This window comes from Scylla paramamosain, chromosome 16, assembly GCF_035594125.1.
Source record: "Scylla paramamosain isolate STU-SP2022 chromosome 16, ASM3559412v1, whole genome shotgun sequence".
Taxonomy (NCBI): domain Eukaryota; kingdom Metazoa; phylum Arthropoda; class Malacostraca; order Decapoda; family Portunidae; genus Scylla; species Scylla paramamosain.
The window spans coordinates 4856478-4880000 of NC_087166.1; the positions used below are offsets into that span (position 1 = coordinate 4856478).

Consider the following 23523-nt stretch of genomic DNA (forward strand, 5'->3'; position numbering starts at 1 on the left):
AGATAAAGTGGAATCTAAAGCATTTCATCTGATCAACTCTCCTCTAAGTGAATGCCTTCAGCCTCCTTCTCATCGCCGCAATGTTGCATCTCTTGCTATCTTCTACTGCTCTTCCGATTTTGTTAGCTGCATACCTCCTCTCCTCCTACAGCCTCGTTGCACATGATTTTTTAATATCTCTCACCACTATTCTGTCCACCTCTCTAATGCAAGTCAGCCAGTATTCTCAGTCATTCATCCGTTTTTCTGGTAAATTCTGAAACTCTCTGCCTGCCTCTGTATTTCCTCCTTATGACGAACTCATTCAAGAGGGAGGTTCCAAGACACTTTGTCCTTCGTTTTTTGAGAATCCTTTTGACTTTTCTTTGGGGACTGGCACTCTAGTGGATCTTTTTTTTTTCAACGTTGGCCAGTGTCCCTCATACATAAAAAAATATTAAAAAAATAAAATAAATGAATAAATAAATAAATAAATAAAAAATTCTAGATGTATGATACTTACCTGAGTTAAGGAAACAATGGTATTGGTGACAGAAGTGCCAATGTTGGAGCCCATGATCATTGGTACGGCATTGTGCACTTCCAGAACTGAAATAATGAAATAAGAATTTAGTTTTTACTCTCTCTCTCTCTCTCTCTCTCTCTCTCTCTCTCTCTCTCTCTCTCTCTCTCTCTCTCTCTCTCTCTCTCTCTCTCTCTCTCTCTCTCTCTCTCTCTCTCTCTCACATACAATTAACAAGTCATACAAAAAAATAAATAATCACGTGAAAAAGAAGCTTGCGTTTCTTATAGTGACATCTCAAACACATATGTAGCTAATTTTCACGAATGCAGAAAGACATGCACGTTGTGGGAAGCGTGAAGCCCATCCCGCTTCTACTATTACAGAAGGAGATAACGGGAGACTCAAGAAAGTGCTGTGCTGCTGTAAATAAATCATGAGAGGCGAGTATACAGGAGTCATACTGCCATCACCTGCTTGTCCTGCACACGAGTTGAAACCTTAACTCAAACACGAGCAGTTATCACAAACCATGAGGAACCTTATTGGCATATTGTTTGAGGTACGTGCCACTTATACGTAGTACATTCAAAATCACTTACGGGAAATGGTAATGAGTTCCATCTATCACATTATTATTATTATTATTATTATCATTATTATTATTATTATTATTATTATTAGTAGTAGTAGTAGTAGTAGTATATTTTTAAAGGAAAGAGAGTTGCTATCAATTCATTTTATGCCTAGATGAATCATTAAAGATATTTTTTACTATTTTACGCTTCCTTGCTTACAGAATAATAAAAAAAGGAAAAGAAGAAAGAGAAAAAGAAGAGGAATAAATAAATAAACAGAAACAAAAATAAATACTTACTGCCTGCCGAGACCATGGAGACAATGATGGAGGTGGAGGTGGAGGAGGACTGCACCAACACGGTCACCAGGATGCCAATCATAAGACCAACTATAGGGTTTTCAATGTACTTGTTGCTCATGATGTCACCTGCGGGGTTAAAAAAGAGTGCTGTTGTTTTTTTTCCAAATAGTTCTGATATACAATACGTGGCAGCTTCATTTGTTAGTTTTATGTGTGCTTAATGAGGGCTTGATGTGTATGTAGTGATTAAAAGGGCAATTTTACTGAAGCAGGATTATTTTTGGTGAATATATGATTTTTTACAACAATGTCTAATACGAAAATACACAAATTAAATAAAACAAAATAAACGAGACAGAGCAAAACGCATATAAACAAGAACATCGCTATTTGAATTTCACCTGAATTATTTTTAGTGAGCACGTAATTTTACACAATATGCTTACAACAAAATGAAACAATAAAATAAAATGAATATAATATGAAATGTGAAACGAGAAAGAGCATAACATAAATAAGAATACTCCTATTTAAATTTCACCTCAAAAGCGCGCCACTGTCTCTCGCCAACCTAGCCCATTGTCAACAAATCCGTGGCAGGAGGTGGGCGGGTCAGGGAATGTGAACAATGCGTGATATCAGTGTGTGACGGTACCACGGATCGCATACAAGCCTCCCCACTGCTAAAGTACTGTAGGTATGTATACGTTCGTGTGTGGGTGTGCGGGTGGGTGTTTTAAATAATTCTTGGCGTTGAATTTTGAAGTTTACTTGGTCTAATGTTTCCTTGACCCAAAGTGTTCAAGGGTATTAATCTCACCGCTTATGTTTATGACTCCTGCTTTGTGGTGTGGTTCTAGGAAGGAAGCCGCGGGTGATTTAGAAGGTTAAGTGTCTACTGGTGTCTTTGCAAGGAAAATGTCGAGTGGAATTATTATTGACGAGTCCACTGGAGGCAGCCATGTTTGGTGACCTCACTAAGTCTGATGGTGGTGGTGGTGGTGGTGGTAAAGGGTAATCTTTAAATAGTTCCAGTGAGGCTGAGAAGAATTTTTTTTTTTTTACACGGTATGACACCAGTTCACATTCAGGGACATGATAAGGAAACGTACTAAGATATGTGTTACTTAATCGAAGACAAGTCAAGTAGAGGCCTCACCGTAACTTCAAATGAATAGGCCGTATTAGGGAGTTTTTTTTTTTTTCATATTCGCAGACATCCAATCAATCAGCCGATAGCAATATAATGTGTAACTAAAATTGAAGAGTTAACAAGTGTTTACCAAATCGTACTGGTTAAACTACTCATGCCAGTGGTGCGACGCATGCACAAAACAGCAAACGACCTCGCCACACTACTTCAGTAATTCGCTTGTTAGCAAAATGCATTTATACCGAATGCTTTCGTTGACACGTGTCACATGTTAATATTACGTGATTCTGAACTAATGACTTATTCCTTCACTGAATTATCGTGGCAAACTTCCGTAAGTTTGTGTGGACGTAATAGTAAGACAACAACACTTACTATTATCTATTACACTTTGGTTCATCAGCTTAACACTAACAGATTAATGCGGCTTTATATTGTGGACTACCTCGATCAACTGGCATAACTTTTTGATGGTTATAAGCCGTTTGAATGTACCGAAGGCTAAACAACATGGCTGGCTAACTACGATAACTGTCATAGCCTTGTCAGGATGCGTGTCGTGCTAGTAGGGCTACGTCTTTCATCGCCTATCCGCGTCAGTTTTTCCTTCTTCGCTGCCACATTCACATGGCAGGAGACGCGATTCAAGATAAGCTCACCGGTTGTCCTTCCTGCGATGAGCCTGAATGCGGAGGCGAGGAAGTCCAGGGAGCAGATGAAGAGGTACAGGAAGCCGAACACCATCACCACCTTGGTTGTGTTGATGCAGACGCGCTGGATTTTCTCGCACGTTGTCATGTCTGGAGGGGGGAAGGGTAAAGCCGCACGTTAGTCTCTATGTGTACTGCATGGTATTTGATCTGCTGGTGTTTTCAGCTTTCAATCGAGGTAGTGTGTACAAGAATTTGATCTGTTTTTTTTTTTTTATGAGTATTGTTTCTGCGCATTAATGAAAATGTGTTCGTTTAATGTGTCACTGGGCATAATTATCATTTCATATAGGACAGAGTTAGAGTAATTAGCAATCCCACATGTGAAAGCAGGCAAAATGGTCCATGTATTAAAATGCACATTAACAAAAATACGCACGGAATTATAAAAAACGACAAAGTGAACGACAGAGACAGACGGACAGACAGACACACACACACACACACACACACACACACACGTCAAGGAAGCGAAGACCCGTTACTGAAGGAAATAGTCATCCACCTTTTTTTTTTTTTTTTTAGCACAATCACCCACATAAATACATTGCCACCCACAGATGCCTGAACAAACACAGGCTTCAAATACCTGACCAAGGTTTGCCAGTATCGATTTCCCTCAGGTCCACTGGAAAGGTTGTATAGGAAAGTTAATTTAGTCAGTACAGATTTAGTTAATATAGACGGTCTGTATACCTGCTTAATTAAATGTGATTAGTATTGCGCGCGCACACACACACACACACACACACACACACACACACACTGATTTTTTTCTCTCTCTCTCTCTCTCTCTCTCTCTCTCTCTCTCTCTCTCTCTCTCTCTCTCTCATGAATATTAAGGGGCGGTGGTTTAAAGATGGTACTGGAATTCTTTTGAAGGAATGCAGTGGAATGAGGTTGAGTGCGAGACAGGTTAGGTGGAAGGGAGGAACCACGTCCAGACAGGTGTGGGGCTGGAGGCAGGACCTAGAGACTGGAGGGGAATGGTTAGCATCCTTGAGTAGAGAGAGAGAGAGAGAGAGAGAGAGGGAGAGGGAGAGGGAGTGTGTGTGTGTGTGACCTTTTCGCTTCACCTGGACTGTTTTAAGTGTGATTTGCTGTTCAAAGTATTAAGTGTGGCAGTTTCTTTTTGTAGTAGTTGGACTCGCAACCTTTGTCTCTTCTAAGGCCCTATGTTACTCAGGCCCGTATTCAGAAATGCTTTGCTCTCTCACCACGACTGTTTTGAAATGCCACAGAGATGATTAGCTGGGTTCTCTAGACTGTTTCTACTGTTAATATTGTAGAGATGTTCATCCGTCAGTAGAACCGTAAAAACACCTTTGAAAACCCGTGTAACTTCAACGGATGCAACCTTTTGAATGTAGTTAAGGTGCTGCACAGGAGTGTTTCAGTGTCGAGGTGTCCGGGCAGGTGTTCCCAGATTCCCTCTCCACTGGTTTGATCTTCCTTCCTCTCCTCAGGGTGGGTCAGGTGGGCGGTGGCTGTCTGAGGCTTCTCTACTTGTTTAGTTTCAAGTGGCAAAAACCGGACAGCCCTTCTTCCTCCCCCTGTCCCACATGAGGCCTTTCACTGCCCACATGGCTACTCACTGCCCCCATGTTTAATTGACATTGTCTGGTTGTTTGGACAAACTGAGTGACTGTCATACTCTCCTTGCTTGATTACAGATTGCAGTGAGTGTGCTTATTATTTTGTTCATTTCTGTCGCAGATCTGGTATTTATTTAGCAATGTAAGTTTTAATTTTGAGGGCTTTGTGTTATGTCGTATTATTTTTACAACTCAGGAGAAAAATAAAAGCCTCGGGCTCGATGAATTAAATAAGTGTTGGCTATGACGCTGTTAAGACGAGCCGTGTGTGATATTCATCAATAGCATACCTCCCCATGTAATTATGTGGTTGATAGTCATAACTGATTTGCTTATTTTCAGACTGAAATTCTATACATGTCAACCTTGATTAATGAAAGGATTGAGTATCGCATTACGAGACATGTCAGTCTGCATGAAAAAAAAAAAAAAAAACTATAGATGTACTAACCCATCTTTATCCCTACTTATGCTCTCACAGGGCGAAAAGGCTGAGGTCACCTTGAATATAAATCGATTTACAGTGTTCAAAGTAAACGGAAGTGTAGAAGGGAAAGGAATGAACCTGAGGGAGTGAACCTCCTGCAGTACTGTTTTATGGAGCTGAAGTGCTCGTATCTGTAGGGAACAAAATGTAAGTTTAGTAATGCTTGTTGCCCAAACCAAGCCAAGGGTACGGAAGCCAGTCTTCCACGGGGCCACACCCACTCCAGCACCTTCAAGCACATTGGGGAAAATTCAACTAATTTTCGTCACTAGCTGGTGTATGGATGAAAACTCGCTAAAGAATATAGGAGAAAACTACACCTTTTTGTATACTTTTTACCTGCTTGTCTGCAAGCCGTAGTAACGGAGTTGTAGGTGTGGTGTGTGTAGCGGTATGTAGCTCTCTACCGCGGGTCCGTGCTGCTGACCGTATTGCACAAACAGGCTTGGGTTCGAGGCCAGTCCAATAAGGAAAGCATGACCCTGTTGTAATGAACATTGAATGGTCTGCTTCGCCATGCCAGAGATGAAAACAAGTGTCATGTGGCGGCTTTATTCATACCTTTGATGATAATCAGGAACCGCCAGAGCTCAAGGTTACTCCGCATCATTGCCCACTAGCCAGTTTCTCTCGCCAGGGCTGGAAAATCTTTTGTAGCTTAGCACAAAGTTCCACGATCCACCCTTCACTGCTGCTCATGCCCCATAACTCGAGTGCATTGTAAACTGTGCTCACTGTTTATGTTGTCAGACTTGACTGATTCTTTATCCTATTACTGTGTAATGTCGACAGCGTCTTAGATGTACATTTAACAATACTGTTCGTCCGGAGGCCATAGATTTAAAACACTTGTCTGCATTTTACTTTTCAAGTTTACTTAGTAAGCAATTCGTCTTGCTGGTGATTCAACACATTGTATACTGGTCACCTATGTATTTATGATTGTCCTTATAAATAAAAAGTCTCGGTGACGGTCTGGTTAACATATATTTATATGTATCCTTATTGGACGGAACTTATTACAACTAGTAACGAGGAGTCGTTCTAACTTTACTTTCGTCTTTATTTCAGTGTTCCGTGGTGTGCGTGTGACAACAGTCGAGCCGGACAGTTGTGCAGCGTTGGCCGTGATTGCGAGGCTGCATTGTGTTGCTTATGGCAGAAAAGTGTTTAGCAGTGCTGAGAGTAACTCGTGAGTAGCGGTGATTGATATAGTGTTGAGTGTTCAAGAAGAAACATGAACGCAAGGAGAGACTCGCTAATAGCTGCCTTATGACCTTGGTTTCCCCCGTTCTGCAGGCCGCGCATGAACCACAACACACTGGAGCTACGACTGCAGGTAGGCTTCAGTTATGGTTGTGTGAGAGATGTTTGATTGAGTACTAAATTATGTCACCTTATTCCATTCTTTGTAAACAGACCTATGTACTGTAGCTACTTCATGTGCATCCTTTTTATCAGTTATTCTTAGAAAGGAAAATGGGGTGGTTTAAGTGATAAAAAAATGTTTGTGGCGTGGCGTATACGAGCACCAGCCACTGCCTTGCAAGAGTGTGAATTGCGGAGACTCAGAAGGTTAACTGAGGCGCGTGCTACGGAGACCGGTTGCCTCTTTGTCTCCTTAAGGTTGAAAGTGGAGCAGGTTCTTTTGCGTACTTTTTTTTCCTTTTTTTTTTTTTTTCCCCTCCCGTTCCGCCCCGAGGTGGCCGCTCAGAAGTGAAAGGGTGGAAATATTTGTCTCCTCTCTCTCTGTTTTGTAAAGGATGTTAAGGAAACAGATGGTTTGAGTTTTATAACGAAGAGCATTTGTTAGTTTTTGTTGTGTACGTGAAGATGTGCATTCATTAGTCCACTTCCAAATGCTTATGCTTTTCAGGGATAAGTTATATTTTAATTGATTATTTTCTTTGAGTTAGGCAAGGATGACTAACATGCTTAAGAAGGAATAGCTTGGAATGTGTGCGTACGCACGCACGCACGCACGCACGCACGCACGCACGCACGCACGCACGCACACACACACACACACACACACACACACACACACACACACACACACACACACACACACACACACACACACACACACACAAAGAGAGAGAGAGAGAGAGAGAGAGAGAGAGAGAGAGAGAGAGAGAGAGAGAGAGAGAGAGAGAGAGAGAGAGAGAGAGAGAGAGAGAGAGACTGTGGTAAGAAATAATAAAACAATCTTGCGTAGTAGCCTCAGGTGGCACTGATGACCGGAACCTGCACATGGATAAGACAACTTGAAATAATCCTATAGATAAAGACGTTGTAACATTGAGATTCCCTAATTAATGGCGCCAGCATCCCAACTCACCTCCCCATTTGGTGCCGTCGTCCTGTGCGATATCCGACACCTCCCACGGGTTGTCCTTCTTGGCATCGCTCTCCTTCTTCTTCTCCGTCGCCCTGGCCATCTCGTCCGCGGTGAAGCCCACATTGGTGTGCCCCTGTCGTGGTGAAGAGAGGACAGTTTTAGTGCTCAGTCAATCTGGCAGTGATCAGTGTGTATCTGCGTTATCTTAGTGGATTTCAGACTTTCATTCCTTGGATTGCGTAGCTTCCGTTTTATTGTACTAGTAAAGTGTGTAAGCTCAGTGACACGAAGCTATGTAAATTTTCTCTGTCGCTTTCCTCTCTTTCATATCTATGTCTCTTTTTATTTACTTTTGCAGCTTTTGGCTTGAAATCTACGTGTGCCTAGCCACGTGCATCCCTGCCAGGACTCCACACCCCGCCTTGGTCTCCCCTAGCCCACGTAATCACTTCCGCCCTGCACTCAAGGATATGGTAGCCGCACCGCGGAACAGCTTCACTTGTCTCCCTTCCCTGTCGTCTTGGTGTCAGTGCCTTGATCTAATGCGCGGGACACACCGTATATTATCGTTCCCTTAGCGTCACCACATTGGCGAAGCCATGTGTGCATCCAGCAGCGTGAATTGCTGATTTGTTAATGTGTGCGGCGAGGCAGCACTGTTGACAGGCCTCTGTTGCCTGGCGGTGTTTTATTGCTGCTGCCACTTTTTGCTGACTGACATCCTTCCTTCACCGTGAGCTCTCTCACACACACACACACACACACACACACATATAAGAACATAAGAAATAAGGGAAGCTGCAAGAAGCGACCAGGCACACATCTATCAGTCTATCTATCTATCAATCTATCTATCTATCTATCTATCTATCTATCTATCTATCTATCTATCTATCTATCTATCTATATATATATATATATATATATATATATATATATATATATATATATATATATATATATATATATATATATATATATATATATATATATATATATATATATATATATATACATATATATATATATCAGTGGTCGCTTGGGTGCACAGTCGCGTAGCGAAATGAATGTACCATTGTAAGGCTAAATTCCAGGAAAACTGTGGTCCATAGGGGTGTTTCTCTGTGGGAGGGCAGCGGTGTGTGGTGAGGCACGCGGTGCGGCAGTGCGCTTGCGTGGCTAAAGAACAATTTTCTTCATTTTGAAATGTGCATATTTGACCAAAATTGTGCGCCATTTATACAGAATTGACATTGTTGAGAACAAACATTTGCCCAAGTATTATCATGATTTTTGTGTGTCTGCTGTCCGCTCATAATTTCAATTCTGTGGTAAGGAAAGCAGTAGCACCACCACCACCCGGCGCGGCATGGTGACCCTGTGGCGAAACTGAGTTCCTTCTGAGAGGCATGGGAGGAGAGAGGTCAGGGAGTGGGTCACCTTTTGATACCCCCTCCCTTTGGGTGTCCGGCGGGAGAGGTGGAGGAGCGCTTGACGTCATGAAACGCGGATGTGGGAACCGAAGGGTGGGCGTCATGACGGTGTGTAAATGACCGTCCCTCCTTTGTTGGCGTGTCACTGAGAAGTGCACTTTTTTTTTTTAGCACTACGGAAGTGTTGGTTTTGCGTGGGAAACTTTTGTATGTGCATTTTATGATCAAGGAGAATATTCCCGGAAGCCTGCAACGCCTGGCTGTTGGCGGCAATTAGTGAGCGAGTTGAGCCAAGCACTGTTGCATTTCAGCTAAATCTATTCTACTACTTAAAAAAAAAAGAAAAGAAAGAAATTAGTGCTTTGCTTGTGTAGAAAGTAGGAGAATAATTACCGTAATATTCGAGAAGTAAGCCTAAATTGTCATTTTTCCCTGACTGAATTTTACATACATACTCGTACATACATAAATATTTAACTACATACTTATAAACCAATTATGTACACTTGCATAGTGAAGGAAAGCAATTGTTTGTCAGTGAGTGTATGATATGAGAGATCTAGACAATTAAGGGCAATGAAGAACCTTAAAAGGAAAACAACAAATTCCTTTTTAACGTGCTGAATTTATTTAATCTCAGCAGCGGATGAAACTCAGCGGTCCTTTCTTTACACTGAACTCTGCACAGACTTCCTCCTTCCAGCCTTGAAGTGTCTTTTAATCTCTATTTTTATTACATGTGGCTGGCAGATTCATTACTAGATTAAAAACGAAAGAAAAAAGGAAGAAGGATATCTGGTGTAAATAATGAAGCTGCCAACTAGAGGCGGTAAATAATCTTAGCATAGAGTTAGGCCTCCCAACACCTGTCTGTAATTTAGGTGGCCTTTAAGCACCGCCTGGCATGACGCGTTTTTATCCTTTATGAATACATGCATACATTACTTTAAAGAGAGTGATAGTGACTCATCTCTTCCATCCTTTAATAATACCTCTTCTTCCGTCTCCACTTGATTCACCACTCCTCCCTCCTTCTCCCGTCCTCTCCCTCCTGCCTGACTCACGTACTTCCCGCTAACTAAAGCCTCGCCCTCATCCCAAGGTCAGAGGAACCAAGGGAAAAAAAAAAAAGCCAGGATGAGACACCGGTCCCCGAAACACTGCTGCCAAGAGCCCGGGTCCATATTCAGAAACCCTTTGCTCTCTCACCACGTCTATTTTCAAAGGCCACAGAGATGATTAGCTGGATTTTCACAGTGTTTATCCTGTTAGTAATGAAGAAATTGTGTTGATCTGTCACTAGAACCATAAAAAGACCCTTAAAAACGAGTGTAACTTCAATTAGAACCTTTTGAAAGTAGTAGGGGAAGCAGAATTGTTTCAGAGTATGGTTCCTGGTGATGGTCTGAGGTGGTGTGTGTGTTGGTAGCAAAGCACTGAACTCGTAGACACAACATAATCTCTACTGCATCCCTCCAATACATGCACGTAAAAGTGTTTGAGTAACATCCTATCAACATGGTAAGGCAGTCTTCACCCCAAGCCGGATCCCTTTTCCCTCTTCCCTCTTCCCTAAACGTATAAAAAAGTAAAAGTCCATGACGGTGTGCTGAGATGCAGACTTTTTCTCCCTATGTGTCTTCTTGGGCGTGAGTTATGTTGGTCTGGTGGGGGTGTCCTTGAATGGCAGCTCGAGTGTACTGAGTATAAAGGGCGCCGCTCTTCATTTCTGCCTCGATTTGAAATTGCTTTTGCTCTCAGGAGAGGGGAGTGCATGACGCGGGTGTGAGGGTAACCGGTGAGGCTAACCATCCTCTGGTGGGAGTTAGGTCTCGTCCTTAACCCTGAGGAGCCGAATCGTGCACTGGTGATAAACGTAAATTTTCCGGGGTAGAAAGAAAAAATAAAAAGAAAAATGGACTCTGATATCCAGGTTGGTAAATAAACGGTTTTAGTTCATGTAAAGAGTATACACTGAGCACACTTGGATTTAGTTATTTGATGGGCGACTTGTACATTATAGCTGAAAATCTAGTCTTAACGTGAGAAAATTACCATTTCCGTCTGTCGTCAGGAGGGGGAAAAAAAGGTGAAATGTTTATGGGCGAGCGTTCCCCACGATCACGAGGAGGTGAAGTACGATCCGCTGACGGAGGTTCGAGGAAGCAGCTCATAAAATTTATATAGACAAGTGCCAAGGACAGGAAAGGTGTTGTAATTAGATGCCGTTAATGTAAACAGGTTGGTGAGCTAACATGCTTCACACCTCAGCGCGGGTTGCTCATCGCAGTCCCCCGCTGTGTGACCATCTCGCGCCTAGCAACTTGCATAGATTTGCTGCACTGGGAGATCCCTTTCGGAAACCAACACTCTCACTCACGCCAGGTGGTGAGGTCGCCGGATGGTGATGTAACTAGGCCGGAAGCCGCGGAGGTTGTCGAGGCTCCACAATGGGTTGGCCCCCTGGGACTCGTCTGTCCTCGCATATTTCATGGTGCGTTTTGAGTGAGGGGTCGGCGCGTGTGCAACAATCTTCCCTTCACCGCGTGACGTGCCTTACACCTTTGTACATGCGTTCGAACACCTTGCTGGCAGGGACACTTGCTGAGTACTTGAATTATACGCTCTGCCTAAATGAATAACCCGTGGTTCCTGTGATCATAATGTTCGTTGTTTGGAACCACAGGGATGAGACGCAGCAATGCAAGTATTGGGCAGTGAAGGACACGCTGGATCCTTTTGGGCGGCGCGCGTGACTGTCCAGTGTGTCTGCCTAGCCCCTGCCGCCCTCCATGACCTTCAGGCGGGCGGCGGCAAAGGCCCGGGCTTCGGCGGGTCACACACCACGTATTACACAACCCATGGAAAAAAAAAGGTGTCTAGAGGGAGTGTGGGGAAATCCTAGACTCAGAAATTCGTGATATTTTCTATACGCAGACAACTAATTACGTATTGCAAGATTTAAAACAGGATAAATAAGAAGGGTTCGTAACTAAATTTACTGAAAAAGGTCATTCAAAGTGCACTCATATAAAAGCTCAGTTCTACTTAATCGTATACCCAGAAATTTATAATATTTTTCCTTAAACAGAGCCGACAAAATGCGTATTGTGAAACTTAAGATAAATGAAGAGCGTACGTAAATAAATCTGTTGAAAAACTCGAAAAGTACTCTTGTAAATGCTAGTTTTATGTATCGCCGCGCTGTCTATCCGGCATCACAGAAACACAATGCGCATCAGGGAAGTCTAACATGGATGGATGAACAAAAAATGAAGCCACTGAGGACTAGTGGGAGGCCAGCAGGAGAAATATCAATGTCACTAATTACAGTGCTACCTCACCACAAAGCCGCCACACTCCCCACCATCAGCACCATTCACCATCGCCACCACCATCACTGTCGCCATCACGTCACCGCCAGCTAGGCTTTCATAAACACGAGCATCAACAATCACGCGATAATAACAACAGCCATAAGGAGACTCCCAAACAGCCTCAGGTAGCTTTCTTAACCTCACGTGTTTAGTATTTAGTTCAAGTTCCAGCTTCCCATAATTAAGAGGACGCTCATTGGTAAACTGTAGGTCTTCGTTATTGATTCGTTGTCGGGCGGTAACAGTAGACAGCATGGAGCGCATTGTACAGCCTATGTGTCAAGTACGTTGTTTAATTCCTATCTTGTAATACGTGATAATATAAAAGAAATGAGTAAAAAAAAAAAAATTGGCAAACTATAGCTTAGGTTTGTGTTATTCTCGCACAATATAAAATATACGTTGTAATTATGCGTTGTACTGCCTAAGCGTTAAGTACGTTGATGAAATACCATCTTGAAGTACGTGAATGAGAATAAATAAAAAAAAGGGAAAGGAAAGCCAAACTAAAGCATTGGTCTGTCATTCTCATAGGTAACAGTAGATAATATTAAACATACGTTATAATTATGTGTCAAATATGTGCGTTTTTCAGCCCCACTTCATAACTACGGTAAAAAGAAATTAACGAACGGCCGCACCTATCGTTTGTTAGTCACACATGACAGAAACATCCTGATGCAGAAGACATAACAACCGGTGCCGTGTTTGCAGTGTTTTGTCGCGGGAAACGAAGGCTGGCGGAACGAGGTGCCTCACAGGAAGATAACAACACATAGCTGATTAATAATTGAGTTAAAGCGCCGCTGAAACAGTCACATAATTACAGCTAACGTTATGAGAAAGCGGTACCTCTTCCACCGAGAAACTGCCGTGGGGGTGGGATCGAATTCTCTGTGTCTCTGTAGTCTCTGTGTCGCGGGCAGAGAGCTTTACCGCTCGCTGGGTAAGAGACTCGCTGGGTAAGAAACTCGCTGGGTAAGAGAAAAGAGATTTAACTAAACTCGACAGGAAAATTATACAGAAAAGGAGGAAGATTTCACGAAAGAAAGAAAATGAGGTAGATTTCACTAAACTCGCTTCGAAAAAAAGAAAGAAAAACAAGATACCAAGAAAAAAAAGTTTTTACGAAACTCGCTTGAAAAAAGGAGAAAAATTATAGATTTCACGAAATTTACTTGGAAGGAAAGAGAAAAAGGTGAAGATTTTAATACAGGCCAACATCCTTCTATCCATCAATCCATCTGAGGTGAACTGCGGTGTATACGTGTGGCGGAGATACGGGTCACTGAGTGGAGTGTGTTGCAATAACCACACCTCCCAACATTACCAATACTGTCTCCACCACTTCCACCACACCACCACCACCATTGCCACCATTTCCACCTCACCACCTCCTCGCCTTCACTTTTTGCCCACTTCACCTCAACAAAACCCTTTAAGAGACGTAAGGTCATACCAGTTTGGCCAAGAAGGAAAACTCATTTGTAAACTGACCTTGCTTTACTTCTCCACAAACGCACTTTTTATTTACTACTCTGCCCCACATTTCTTTTTGTACGTGAGTGTGTATGTACGTGTGTGTATGTGCTGCTCAGGTCGGTATTCGTGTGCTTCGAGACTTAACTTTGACCCTACAGTATGTGAAGCTGCTGCACCCACACCCTGATTTCTAAACGTCTGGATGGATAATGTGTTGCGAGGCGGAGGAGGGAACAGTGATGCAACAGCAAGGGGCGAGGCTGCTTGCGTACTAGACTAGCTCGAGTATGTGTGTATGTGTGTGTATGTGTGTATGTTTCTTTGCTGACATGTACATATCTAGTCTCTTATGCTGTCATCACTTGCAATTCTACTTAAGATCGTATTCTTATATATTTCAGCATCTTATATAGACTTATCACAGCTGTAGTGGAAGTTATTAGCATATCCAGTGACATCGTCGTGAGTAGTGGTAGTTTAACAAGGATTCTGCATCGTCATTGGATTAAAAAGACTCATGAGAACCAGAGGAATTATTTGTGGCCTTTGAAAAGAGTCCGTATGAGAAGTTTTAGCGTTTCAGAATAGGGCTTTAGCTCTATGAAGGTGAAGGCGTTAGCGTCAATCATCCATCCACCGGAGTTCACTAGTGCAGACACTCGTGGTTTCAAGTGACCAGTGTATTCTTAGACTCACCGGTGAATGAACCCAAGGAGAACACTAACTAGGATAACATGGATGATTCTTTACTCTTGGATTTCAGGGGAAAAGATTCAAAACCGGTTGGAGATTGAAAGACCGTAAAGATGATCACGTGTGTGTGTTTGTGTGTGTGTGTGTGTGTGTGTGTGTGTGTGTGTGTGTACTTTTGACCTTTTATCTGTTAAGGTGTTTTCAGATGTGAACCAGATTACAATATCCGTAGCTCGTGGCCCAGATTGTCAATGTAGGTTAACAGGCATACGTTTCCTAATGCGACTGTTTCTTGCGCCCCACCTCTCTGACTCTCTCCAATCACGTGGCTCGTCTGTCTTTCGTCTCTCTGCCTCACTCTCACCTCACTCTCACCTCTGCTCGGATCGCTGTGCTGGCGCGTGGCCCAAGATAATAACCACGGGTGTTTGTTTTTGTTCATTGTTTTCGTACTCGAGTAAAATTCTTTATTCTCTTCACTTTTACTCTTCATTCTGCGTACATTCTATCCTCCTCTCCTCCCCTAGTGCCTTTCATTCACACTTCCTTTGTGCCTGTGAAGTTTGGTATATTGTAAGTATATAAGGCAAATTTACACACTCTTGTCAACTCTCTTCACGTTTACTCCTCATTCTGCGTATATCCCACTCTCCTTTTCTACTCTAGTCACTCTTAATTCATACTTCTATACCTATTAAGCCCCATATATAGCATTACACAACCTCTTGTCTTAATTACCCTCACTTCTACTCTTCATTCTGGCCTAATCTTACCTGGAAAACTACAGATAGCTACACCTTGATTATTCGGAAGTGATTTCACCTGCCGAGGAGAGGAAGGGATAGAGGAAGTGGAGGAGGAAGCGGAAGAGAAAGAGGAGTTAAGGGGAAAGAATGGAGAAAGAGAATTTGGGGATGAGAAGAGGGAGAAATAGAAAAAGAGGAGGAAGAGGAGGAGAGGAGGAAGCGGAAGAGGAAAAAAGGTTTGAGAAGGGAAGAATGAAGAAATAGAATTGGGGATGAGAGGGAGAAATCGAGGAAGAGAAGGAGGAGAGGGAAGAAAAGAGGAAGAGAAGGAGGAGGAGAGGGAAGAACAGAGGAAGAGAAGGAGGAGGAGGAGAGGAGGAAGCGGAAGAAGGATATCACGAAGGAAGCGATGCAGTGGACTAGAACTAAACCTTGACATCCTGGGAACTGGACTGCGGCGTGACCTTGACCCCTAGTACTTGTTCCTTGCCACGCCCCACAGCCTTCCTACCCCCTCTTCCTTTCTTCCTCCTCCCCCCCTCCGCCTTTCTCTTCTTCCACCACACTCTCGTAAGGCGACAAGTTTACGTCCAGTGTTATTTTACGAATCTCTCTCTCTCTCTCTCTCTCTCTCTCTCTCTCTCTCTCTCTCTCTCTCTCTCTCTCTCTCTCTCTCTCTCTCTCTCTCTCTCTCTCCATACATTTCTGAACATTTGTTTTCCTCTTTCCTGCCTCGCCCTTTTCTCTTTTCCTTCCTCATTTGTATGTTTGAGAGAGAGAGAGAGAGAGAGAGAGAGAGAGAGAGAGAGAGAGAGAGAGAGAGAGAGAGAGAGAGAGAGAGAGAGAGAGAGAGAGAGAGAGAGAGAGAGAGAGATTGCTAACTAGTAGAGCGTGTCTTTTGATTTCTCTCTCTCTCTCTCTCTCTCTCTCTCTCTCTCTCTCTCTCTCTCTCTCTCTCTCTCTCTCTCTCTCTCTCTCTCTCTCTCCCCCCCCTCCCCCTTCCTGCCCTACACTTCCGCTTCTCTCATCAAGGGTGTTTCCATCCCGTGCCAGACACGCCCAGTACGCCCACCAGTCCTCACCTGACTCCACCCCACCTCCTCTATTTATCCTGCTCACTTTCTCCTGCAGGCGTCCTTATCTTCTTTGTTTCTTTCCTACTACCTCTCTTCCTGTAATTGTAACTTGGCCGTCATTACCACTTCCTGTCGTGTATTTGTTGATTTAAAGGAAAACGCTCGTCTTTTCTTTATTTAGATTTAACCTTTTTACTGCTAAACATTTTATCTTTTTAATTTGATTGTTTACCAACGAGTTTCTAGACATTTTCGTATTTAATTCTCTAAGATATCTCTGTGATCGAAGGAAAGACAAAATTAACCTTATGTTTTATCTTCCGTCTCATCTGTTTCCACGCAAATGATTTTTACAGTGCTGTAGAGGATAAATATTTCTACAAAAAAAAAAAGAAAAGAAAAGATGAAAATCTCTTATTCTATCTTCTGTCTCCTCTATTCATACAAAAAGAATACCCCTCTATCCACGAAAAGAGAACGAAATTAACCACCTATTCTATTTTCCGTCTCTACCTCCACGCTAACCATTTTTACAGAGCTCTAAAAGTCGATGAAGTATGTTTATCCAAGTAAAAGGATAAAGATTAGAAGACGTAAGCTCACAAATATTGGTAGATGAATGAGATAGTCTCAGAAATCACAGGTGTCATTTCTGTGTATGGAGTTTTGAAGTGATAAAGGAGCATTACATAGGTTTACGTACGCATAAGGCTGACAGGTTAGTGTAGGTTTGGATGTTTCATTCAGGGACTGCCACGTGTAGTCTTAATGGCTACCTGCAACTTGTCTTATGTTCTTGTGTTATTAACTTGTAAAGGTCGTCAGGGGGTTGGTTAACGGTCACCTTTGGCGTCAACTATTTGATAAATATGCAGTGTTAACTGTCATTTTGTTTGCTTTCTTTTGTAACTAATTTTTTTTTCGTGTTCTTTTACTGATCGTCATCTTTCATCTGTCTTAATTTCTTGGTGTTAATTTCCTGAGTAATGAAGACGTTAAGATTAAGATAAAAGCGATATTTTTCTTTATAACTACTTTCCTTCGTGTCGTTTTTCTATTTGTTTTCTTACCCTTATCTCAGGTCAGGATAATTTATACATCATTAAAGTAACGATAAGTAACGACGATTTTCTTATTCTTCACACCTAACTTCTCCCGTGATTTATTTTTACTAGTCACAATCTTCCTCTCTCGTTTTCTTTATCCTGACTTTCAAAATATGTGCCCAGGCAGCCTAAAAGCATTTAAGATAAGTAACTACTATTTTCTTTGCCTTATTACCTTATGGTCATCGACCCTTGTGCTTGTACTGTAGCTAGTCTTTCTCTAATACAATAGCGTAGTTAAATTAAACAGCCTAATTAGAACGTATAGATTTATTACTGTTTGAAATTCACATAATCAATTTCTTGCTTTCGTTCAAATCTTGTCCCCACCTCCCACACACACACACTTCCGTCTACCACTCCACTTCCTCTCACACTGTCGAGTCCACATACCAACCTTGTAGCAGATCAAATTACACACGATACTCAAAATAGACTCCACCTCGTCTCCTTTCTATCTTATCAGCGCACACTTAGCTCGCATCTGGGACAGGCTAACCCTCAGAGAATATCAAGCAATAATCTCATCTACTTATATTGAGCACCAGCTGTTTTCTTGGCATCATGCAACAGCGTCAGATGCATGTTAAGTCCGTTCTCTTTCCGGATAATTGACGCAAGAATTCTACGTGTCATGTAAAGATAAAGGAGGCAGATTGTCATGCTAATCTTATCGTTTCCATTCACTATCAATAAAGCAAGGAAGTCACTCTTAAAAGTTAATAAGTGTTAGTCCTTTTTTTTTTTCAAACGTGCTGGTTACTAAAATGCAGCCAAGTTAAAACGAACAGGCTCAGAATAACACGCAGGCAAGTAGAGCAGAATACCTGAGCGACTGAAGGCAGTCAGTCACTCAGGGGGAAGGAACCAGCGTGTGTCATTATTACCACGTAGCCTGAGGCGGCTGTTCAGAGGGAAGTGAAGTTATGGCGGTCTTACTCATCCATTCATTGTGTGTGTGTGTGTGTGTGGGTCACTGGTTAAGTTCGGTTTTAAGAAGTACATTAACGTTTGTTCGAATCGCGCTTCTTACACTCGAATCGTGTGTGTGTGAGAGAGAGAGAGAGAGAGAGAGAGAGAGAGAGAGAGAGAGAGAGAGAGACAGAGAGCGTACAACCTGTGCTCTCAGTGACAGATGGTATGCGCAGTGAAGGGATGTGTGTGTGTGTGTGTGTGTGTGTGTGTGTCTCAATCAGCAAGACGAAGTAAACCCACTCTTTTTTCCCTTGTCCTAACAGAGCAGAATGGCCTCTAACACAAGTTTCTTCTCCCCAACATCCTCTTTACAAGGCCTTCAATGTTATTCACTCATTTTGATTTATGTTTGGCTACATTTTATAACTGTCACGTGCTTGATGGATGAGTGGCAGGGAATAATGGTCAGCGGATAGCAATTTCATGACACAACACTCAACTCGGCCTTCCTGGTGAGGAGCCGCCGTGTTTTCGTGGCTGAAGGCATGAGGAAGTGATATCCAAAATAGAAAGACGTCACGAGGTCACTCTGCTTTGGTCCGGGAAACGAGACGGGAAGGCAACAGGCGTTAAAGATACTAGAGCTGTTTACTGGATCTCAGGTGCACGCCAAGGGTACAATTTGTCACCTCGTAAGTTTAAATATTTCCGAGGAAAGGTTTGGGTTCCGACTTATGGGTAGGAGCGATAGAGACAAGCTCAACACGATAAAGAAACAGGCGTGGAAGATAGGAAAATAGAATGCAGGACCTTATGTAGATATCAAGGTCATGGTTTTTCCAAAGAGGAGGGCTTCAATTCCCATGTACGAGTGGGAATGACAAAGATAAACATAAGTTGACATCACTTGGCGCGTTTACAAGAGGCGAATCCAACTGTACATTGTGACAGCACAGCATCCAAGGCCGGGCCCTTTTATAGCTTAGTGTCGGATGCAATCGTGGAAGCAGGTAGTGCACTTTCGTTGGCCTTCAGGTGCAATGCGTGATAGAAAACGGAAGACGCTCAATGATATACTAAGTAAGTTCGAGAGCTGAATGTCTTTCACTTTTTTCTCTCCCTATGGGTTGATACGAGGGTCAGTAAGAGGAGATGGCGAAGTGTGGCCTCTCTCCACCACCTGAGCCTCTGCGTCACCACCGGAAGCGTGTCCATCACGTTGCCAACCAACACCTCACCGAACCTTGACTTGACTTCACTCAAGCACTTCCGTAACCGTATCAAGTGTCATAGCTGGACTGTAAATAAACACCTTATTGTTGTATTTACCGCTTTTATTATTAGTAGCATTATTATTATTATTATTATTATTATTATTATTATTATTATTATTATTATTATTATTATCATTATCATTAATATTGTTGTTGTTATATGAAGTAACGTTTTAGCAGCTCATCTCCAGTGCGAGTCTGTTTTTTTTTGCCTCCCTGCTGGCGTCGCGGAGGCCACATCCCCGCCACACACTGTCCATGGTGGTGTGTAGCCGCCCCGCAGCTTCACCGCCTTGCCCTTGGTTTGTGTAACCCTTCCTGCCAGCCACAGACGCGGCCACAGTATCGTGTATCGTACGGCTTATAGTAGATGTGCTTAGAAAACTCAATGAAGGTGTCACTTCCCCAAACACTGGCGGGAATGTTACGTAACTCCACGCGTCTATTTTCTGAGTGTCTTCACCGTAAGAGTAACTGGCACTACTTGCACATAAACAGAATCATGTAAATGACGAGAACACTTGATAACTCGAGATATCCCGCGGCGCATCCGTCACTCCTAACACTAGAGCCCGCCGCGTCCTGTCTGCTTGTTAGTATTCCTCCTCAACTGGGTCATAGTTGTATAAAAGAGTACCTAACATGCCGCATCAGGAGCTTCACTCAGGGTCCCAGATCCTGCCCCCCGATCAACCCTCTCAGTGTGCAGTCACGCTTTACTATTATTAAGATTCACTCCAGCACTTTGACTACCCAAGACTCCTGAACAGACAGAGAAATGAGTAGGAAGGTTGTAAGGAAGCTGTGGTAAGCAGAAGCAAGAATGAATAGTCCTCAAGTTTCATCTACAGGTCTTGCGTACTCTGGAAGATCTATAGTCGAGAAGTAAGGGAATACAATAATACTGCGACTTCAGCTAGACTACTTGAGAGTATTCCAAGATCCTTTCTACCAACTCCCCCCACAAGCTCCCGTGCCCTTCTGCTCACACCGGACACCTGCTGATGCTTGGCTACCCATCCCTGCCGACACACATTCAGCCCACCACGCCCTCACAGCCACCTCGTTGCTAGGTCACCGCACCCACCCAGCCGCCGCCCCTGCACGTCCCTCTCACTTGCAATGCTTGGAGCTCGTCACCAGTATCTCACCACTACACTGCATCAATTTTTCATATCAAGTTCCATTCAAGTGTTATTGTACTAACCATTATTAACACTTGTGAGTATCCGTCATGTCGACTACCCTTTCTTTCCTTCCTCCCACACACACACACACACACACACACACAATTCTCTCTCTCTCTCTCTCTCTCTCTCTCTCGTCTCTCTCTCTCTCTCTCTCTCTCATCTCTCTCTCTCTCTACACACACACACACACACACACACACACACACACACACACACACACACACTCAAGGAGCTAAGATCGCGGAGGAAAGGCATTTGTTTTTGTTCGTTACATCTTGACAATACTAATTTAACTAACACCTTAGTGAACCGCGAGCGATGCGTCGACCTCCCCGCCGGCAGTGTCTTCCCGGCCCTCATCCCCTACCCTGCTCCCAAGGGCGGGCACTCTCAGGCTAAACGAAAGCCTTTACATTCACTCCCTGTCTTCCCTTGGCTGCGCGGAGTTAATTTTGTATGAAGCGTGAAACTGAAGACTTTGTTGGTGATGATCGAGAGAGGAAGGGAGGAGGGGAAGGATACACACTTTGTACACACATCAGACCCTCCAAGGACCTTTGCCACTCATCAAACGCTCATCCCTCGCTTTTTACCGTCACTCGCTTTTTACGTCATTTCGAGGTGAAAATTTACTTTGTTGAAAATGCTCCACATTTTAAGGGGCGGGCGAGCACAAATACTCATTTTGACATTAAAGTGGATTATTATTATTTTTTATTTGTAAGGGATAGATATAATTTATAAGTGCACTCAGGGAGACTGACGAGCCCAGCTGCAGGTCGCTGTCGGATTGCAGTAATTTGGTCCAGTATGAGGTGTCACGAGTGAACTTAAGTTTCTGAACACCGTGTGTGATAGAAGTGTGTCCATCAGTGGTGGTGTGTGCCGCGTGGCGGGTGTGAAGTGCCGCAGTCATCTACCTGCTCTAAGGCGCGGAGATCATCCCTTTGATTCAACATGGCGTTGAAGTCTCCTGTACGTATGTCCCCCGAGAAGTTGGGTCCACTGGCAGCACCACGACGGGGACTATTCTCTCACTAGCCTGTACCAAACTTGAGTGGACTGAGGTTCCGTCGGCTCCACGATATTTATCAACGCGACCCTGTATGCTCCGCCTTCTCTCTCTGGCTCCTCCCACCTGGGAGGCGGAGTCTTGTGGCCGGAAATTGCGTGGTTCATGGTATGAGTGCCGCCTCCGTCACCAAGGGACGGGCACACGCTGGTCATGGGATACTAAAGCCTTCACCGCTGACATGCACTTAAAAATGGACAAACGTGGACGATGAAACAGTAGTCGAATGGCGCCAATAACCTCTAGCGTCAGTGGGCACTCCTCACTCAGCGGTGGCCTGCTCTGCCACTCACTGACTAAACGTCAAGCTGCATCACATTCTCAGCGATCGTACACATTCAAACTTGAGTTTTCTTTTTCACATAAGTGAATGGTTAGCTGGAATAACCCAGGGAGAGGCGAGGAGGATCTTATCAGGGTGCTAATCTCTACTCAGTACTCAAGGTATCAGCAGGATCCGCCACGGCCACACAGATGCAGCAGAGTGGCATGGTTAAAGCTCGCGTTATGTCACATGTGAAGAAAGCAAGCTCTCCACGTGGCTTTCAGACGTCCCGCCTTGTGAGGCGGAGCGACTTGTTGCCAGCCGAGTTCAGGAACCCAGTCACCCCAGCAGTCTCCCATCTTCACCCACCACAGGCACTTGACACCGGGGGAGGGGAGCAAACACCACAAGGGCACAGTCTCAATATACCAATATAATTTATGGATCACTGACTTCGGAATAAATTAGTTTACCGAGGATCTTAGGGAAAGTTTAATGCTAAGATTGGACGGAGGCAACCTTACGTGGCTCATCAGCTGTGTAACGTTGCGCTTATAAAGACGCACTCTCTCGTGATTAACAGCTGCATCACCTGGGATTAACACGGTGACGCTACATTTCATCCCTTCTAAAAAGGCTCCTCCCGTTGGCTGTATAATTCTGGCCCGTAATTCAGAGTATGCGAGGCAAGCAATGACTTGTTCTGCGGGGAGGCGAGTAGTCAAACACGGGTGGAAGAGACATGCGCAGGTCAAGGCCACTGAACGTCTTGCTTCACGCGACCCACCTCAAGGACGCTTCTAATTCTTTTTTTTTCTCTCTTTCTTTTCACATTTTTTTTCTCGCTTCCTTTTCCTTCCCAAGACTTGATGAGAAGCAGAATCTCCCTCCACGACCCGCCCGCCCCAGGGAGAGAAAGTAGGAAGCCCTCAGCGTCCTGCAGTGAGTCGTTGATATGTAGATAGGGATGACTAAGGTGATGATGGTGATGATGATGATGATGATGATGATGATAACGATAATAGTTATAAGTCCAACGATAATGATGAAAATGATAATGGTGATGATGATAACGATGATGATTATAATATCAACGGTCATAATAAACCAATAGTAATGATGATGATAATGGTGATGATAACGATGACAATTACAATCGTTAATGATAATGATAACGCCAACAATAACAATGACGATGTAGATGACAATGGTGATAATAATGATAA

At 43.5% G+C, this 23523-nt stretch overlaps 1 protein-coding gene and 1 long non-coding RNA gene across 5 annotated transcripts in view; one reads left to right on the top strand and one right to left on the bottom strand.

Annotated features, from left to right (window-relative positions):
• The window catches only part of LOC135107913 (sodium-dependent phosphate transport protein 2B-like), a 35637-nt gene that overhangs the window by 4618 nt on the left and 7496 nt on the right, over nucleotides 1-23523 (bottom strand). Inside the window, exons 1-6 of one of the 3 annotated variants that reach the window (XM_064018294.1) lie at nucleotides 21881-22037; nucleotides 7669-7801; nucleotides 3835-3873; nucleotides 3195-3335; nucleotides 1380-1508; nucleotides 503-588 (exon numbers count right to left, since the gene is read on the bottom strand). In XM_064018294.1, the coding sequence (XP_063874364.1) occupies nucleotides 503-588; nucleotides 1380-1508; nucleotides 3195-3335; nucleotides 3835-3873; nucleotides 7669-7801; nucleotides 21881-21919 (567 nt within the window). In that variant the 5' untranslated portion in view covers nucleotides 21920-22037. Of the gene's footprint in view, nucleotides 1-502; nucleotides 589-1379; nucleotides 1509-3194; nucleotides 3336-3834; nucleotides 3874-7668; nucleotides 7802-21880; nucleotides 22038-23523 lie in introns of those variants that run through there. The other 2 variants (XM_064018295.1, XM_064018296.1) reach the window with 2 other exon arrangements.
• LOC135107915 (uncharacterized) overlaps nucleotides 1941-23523 on the top strand; it is a 31093-nt gene continuing 9510 nt past the window's right edge. The window contains exons 1-4 of one of the 2 annotated variants that reach the window (XR_010272050.1): nucleotides 1941-2079; nucleotides 6399-6519; nucleotides 6627-6666; nucleotides 19640-19754. This is a non-coding gene — a long non-coding RNA (uncharacterized LOC135107915). Of the gene's footprint in view, nucleotides 2080-6398; nucleotides 6520-6626; nucleotides 6667-19639; nucleotides 19755-23523 lie in introns of those variants that run through there. The other variant, XR_010272049.1, reaches the window with a different exon arrangement.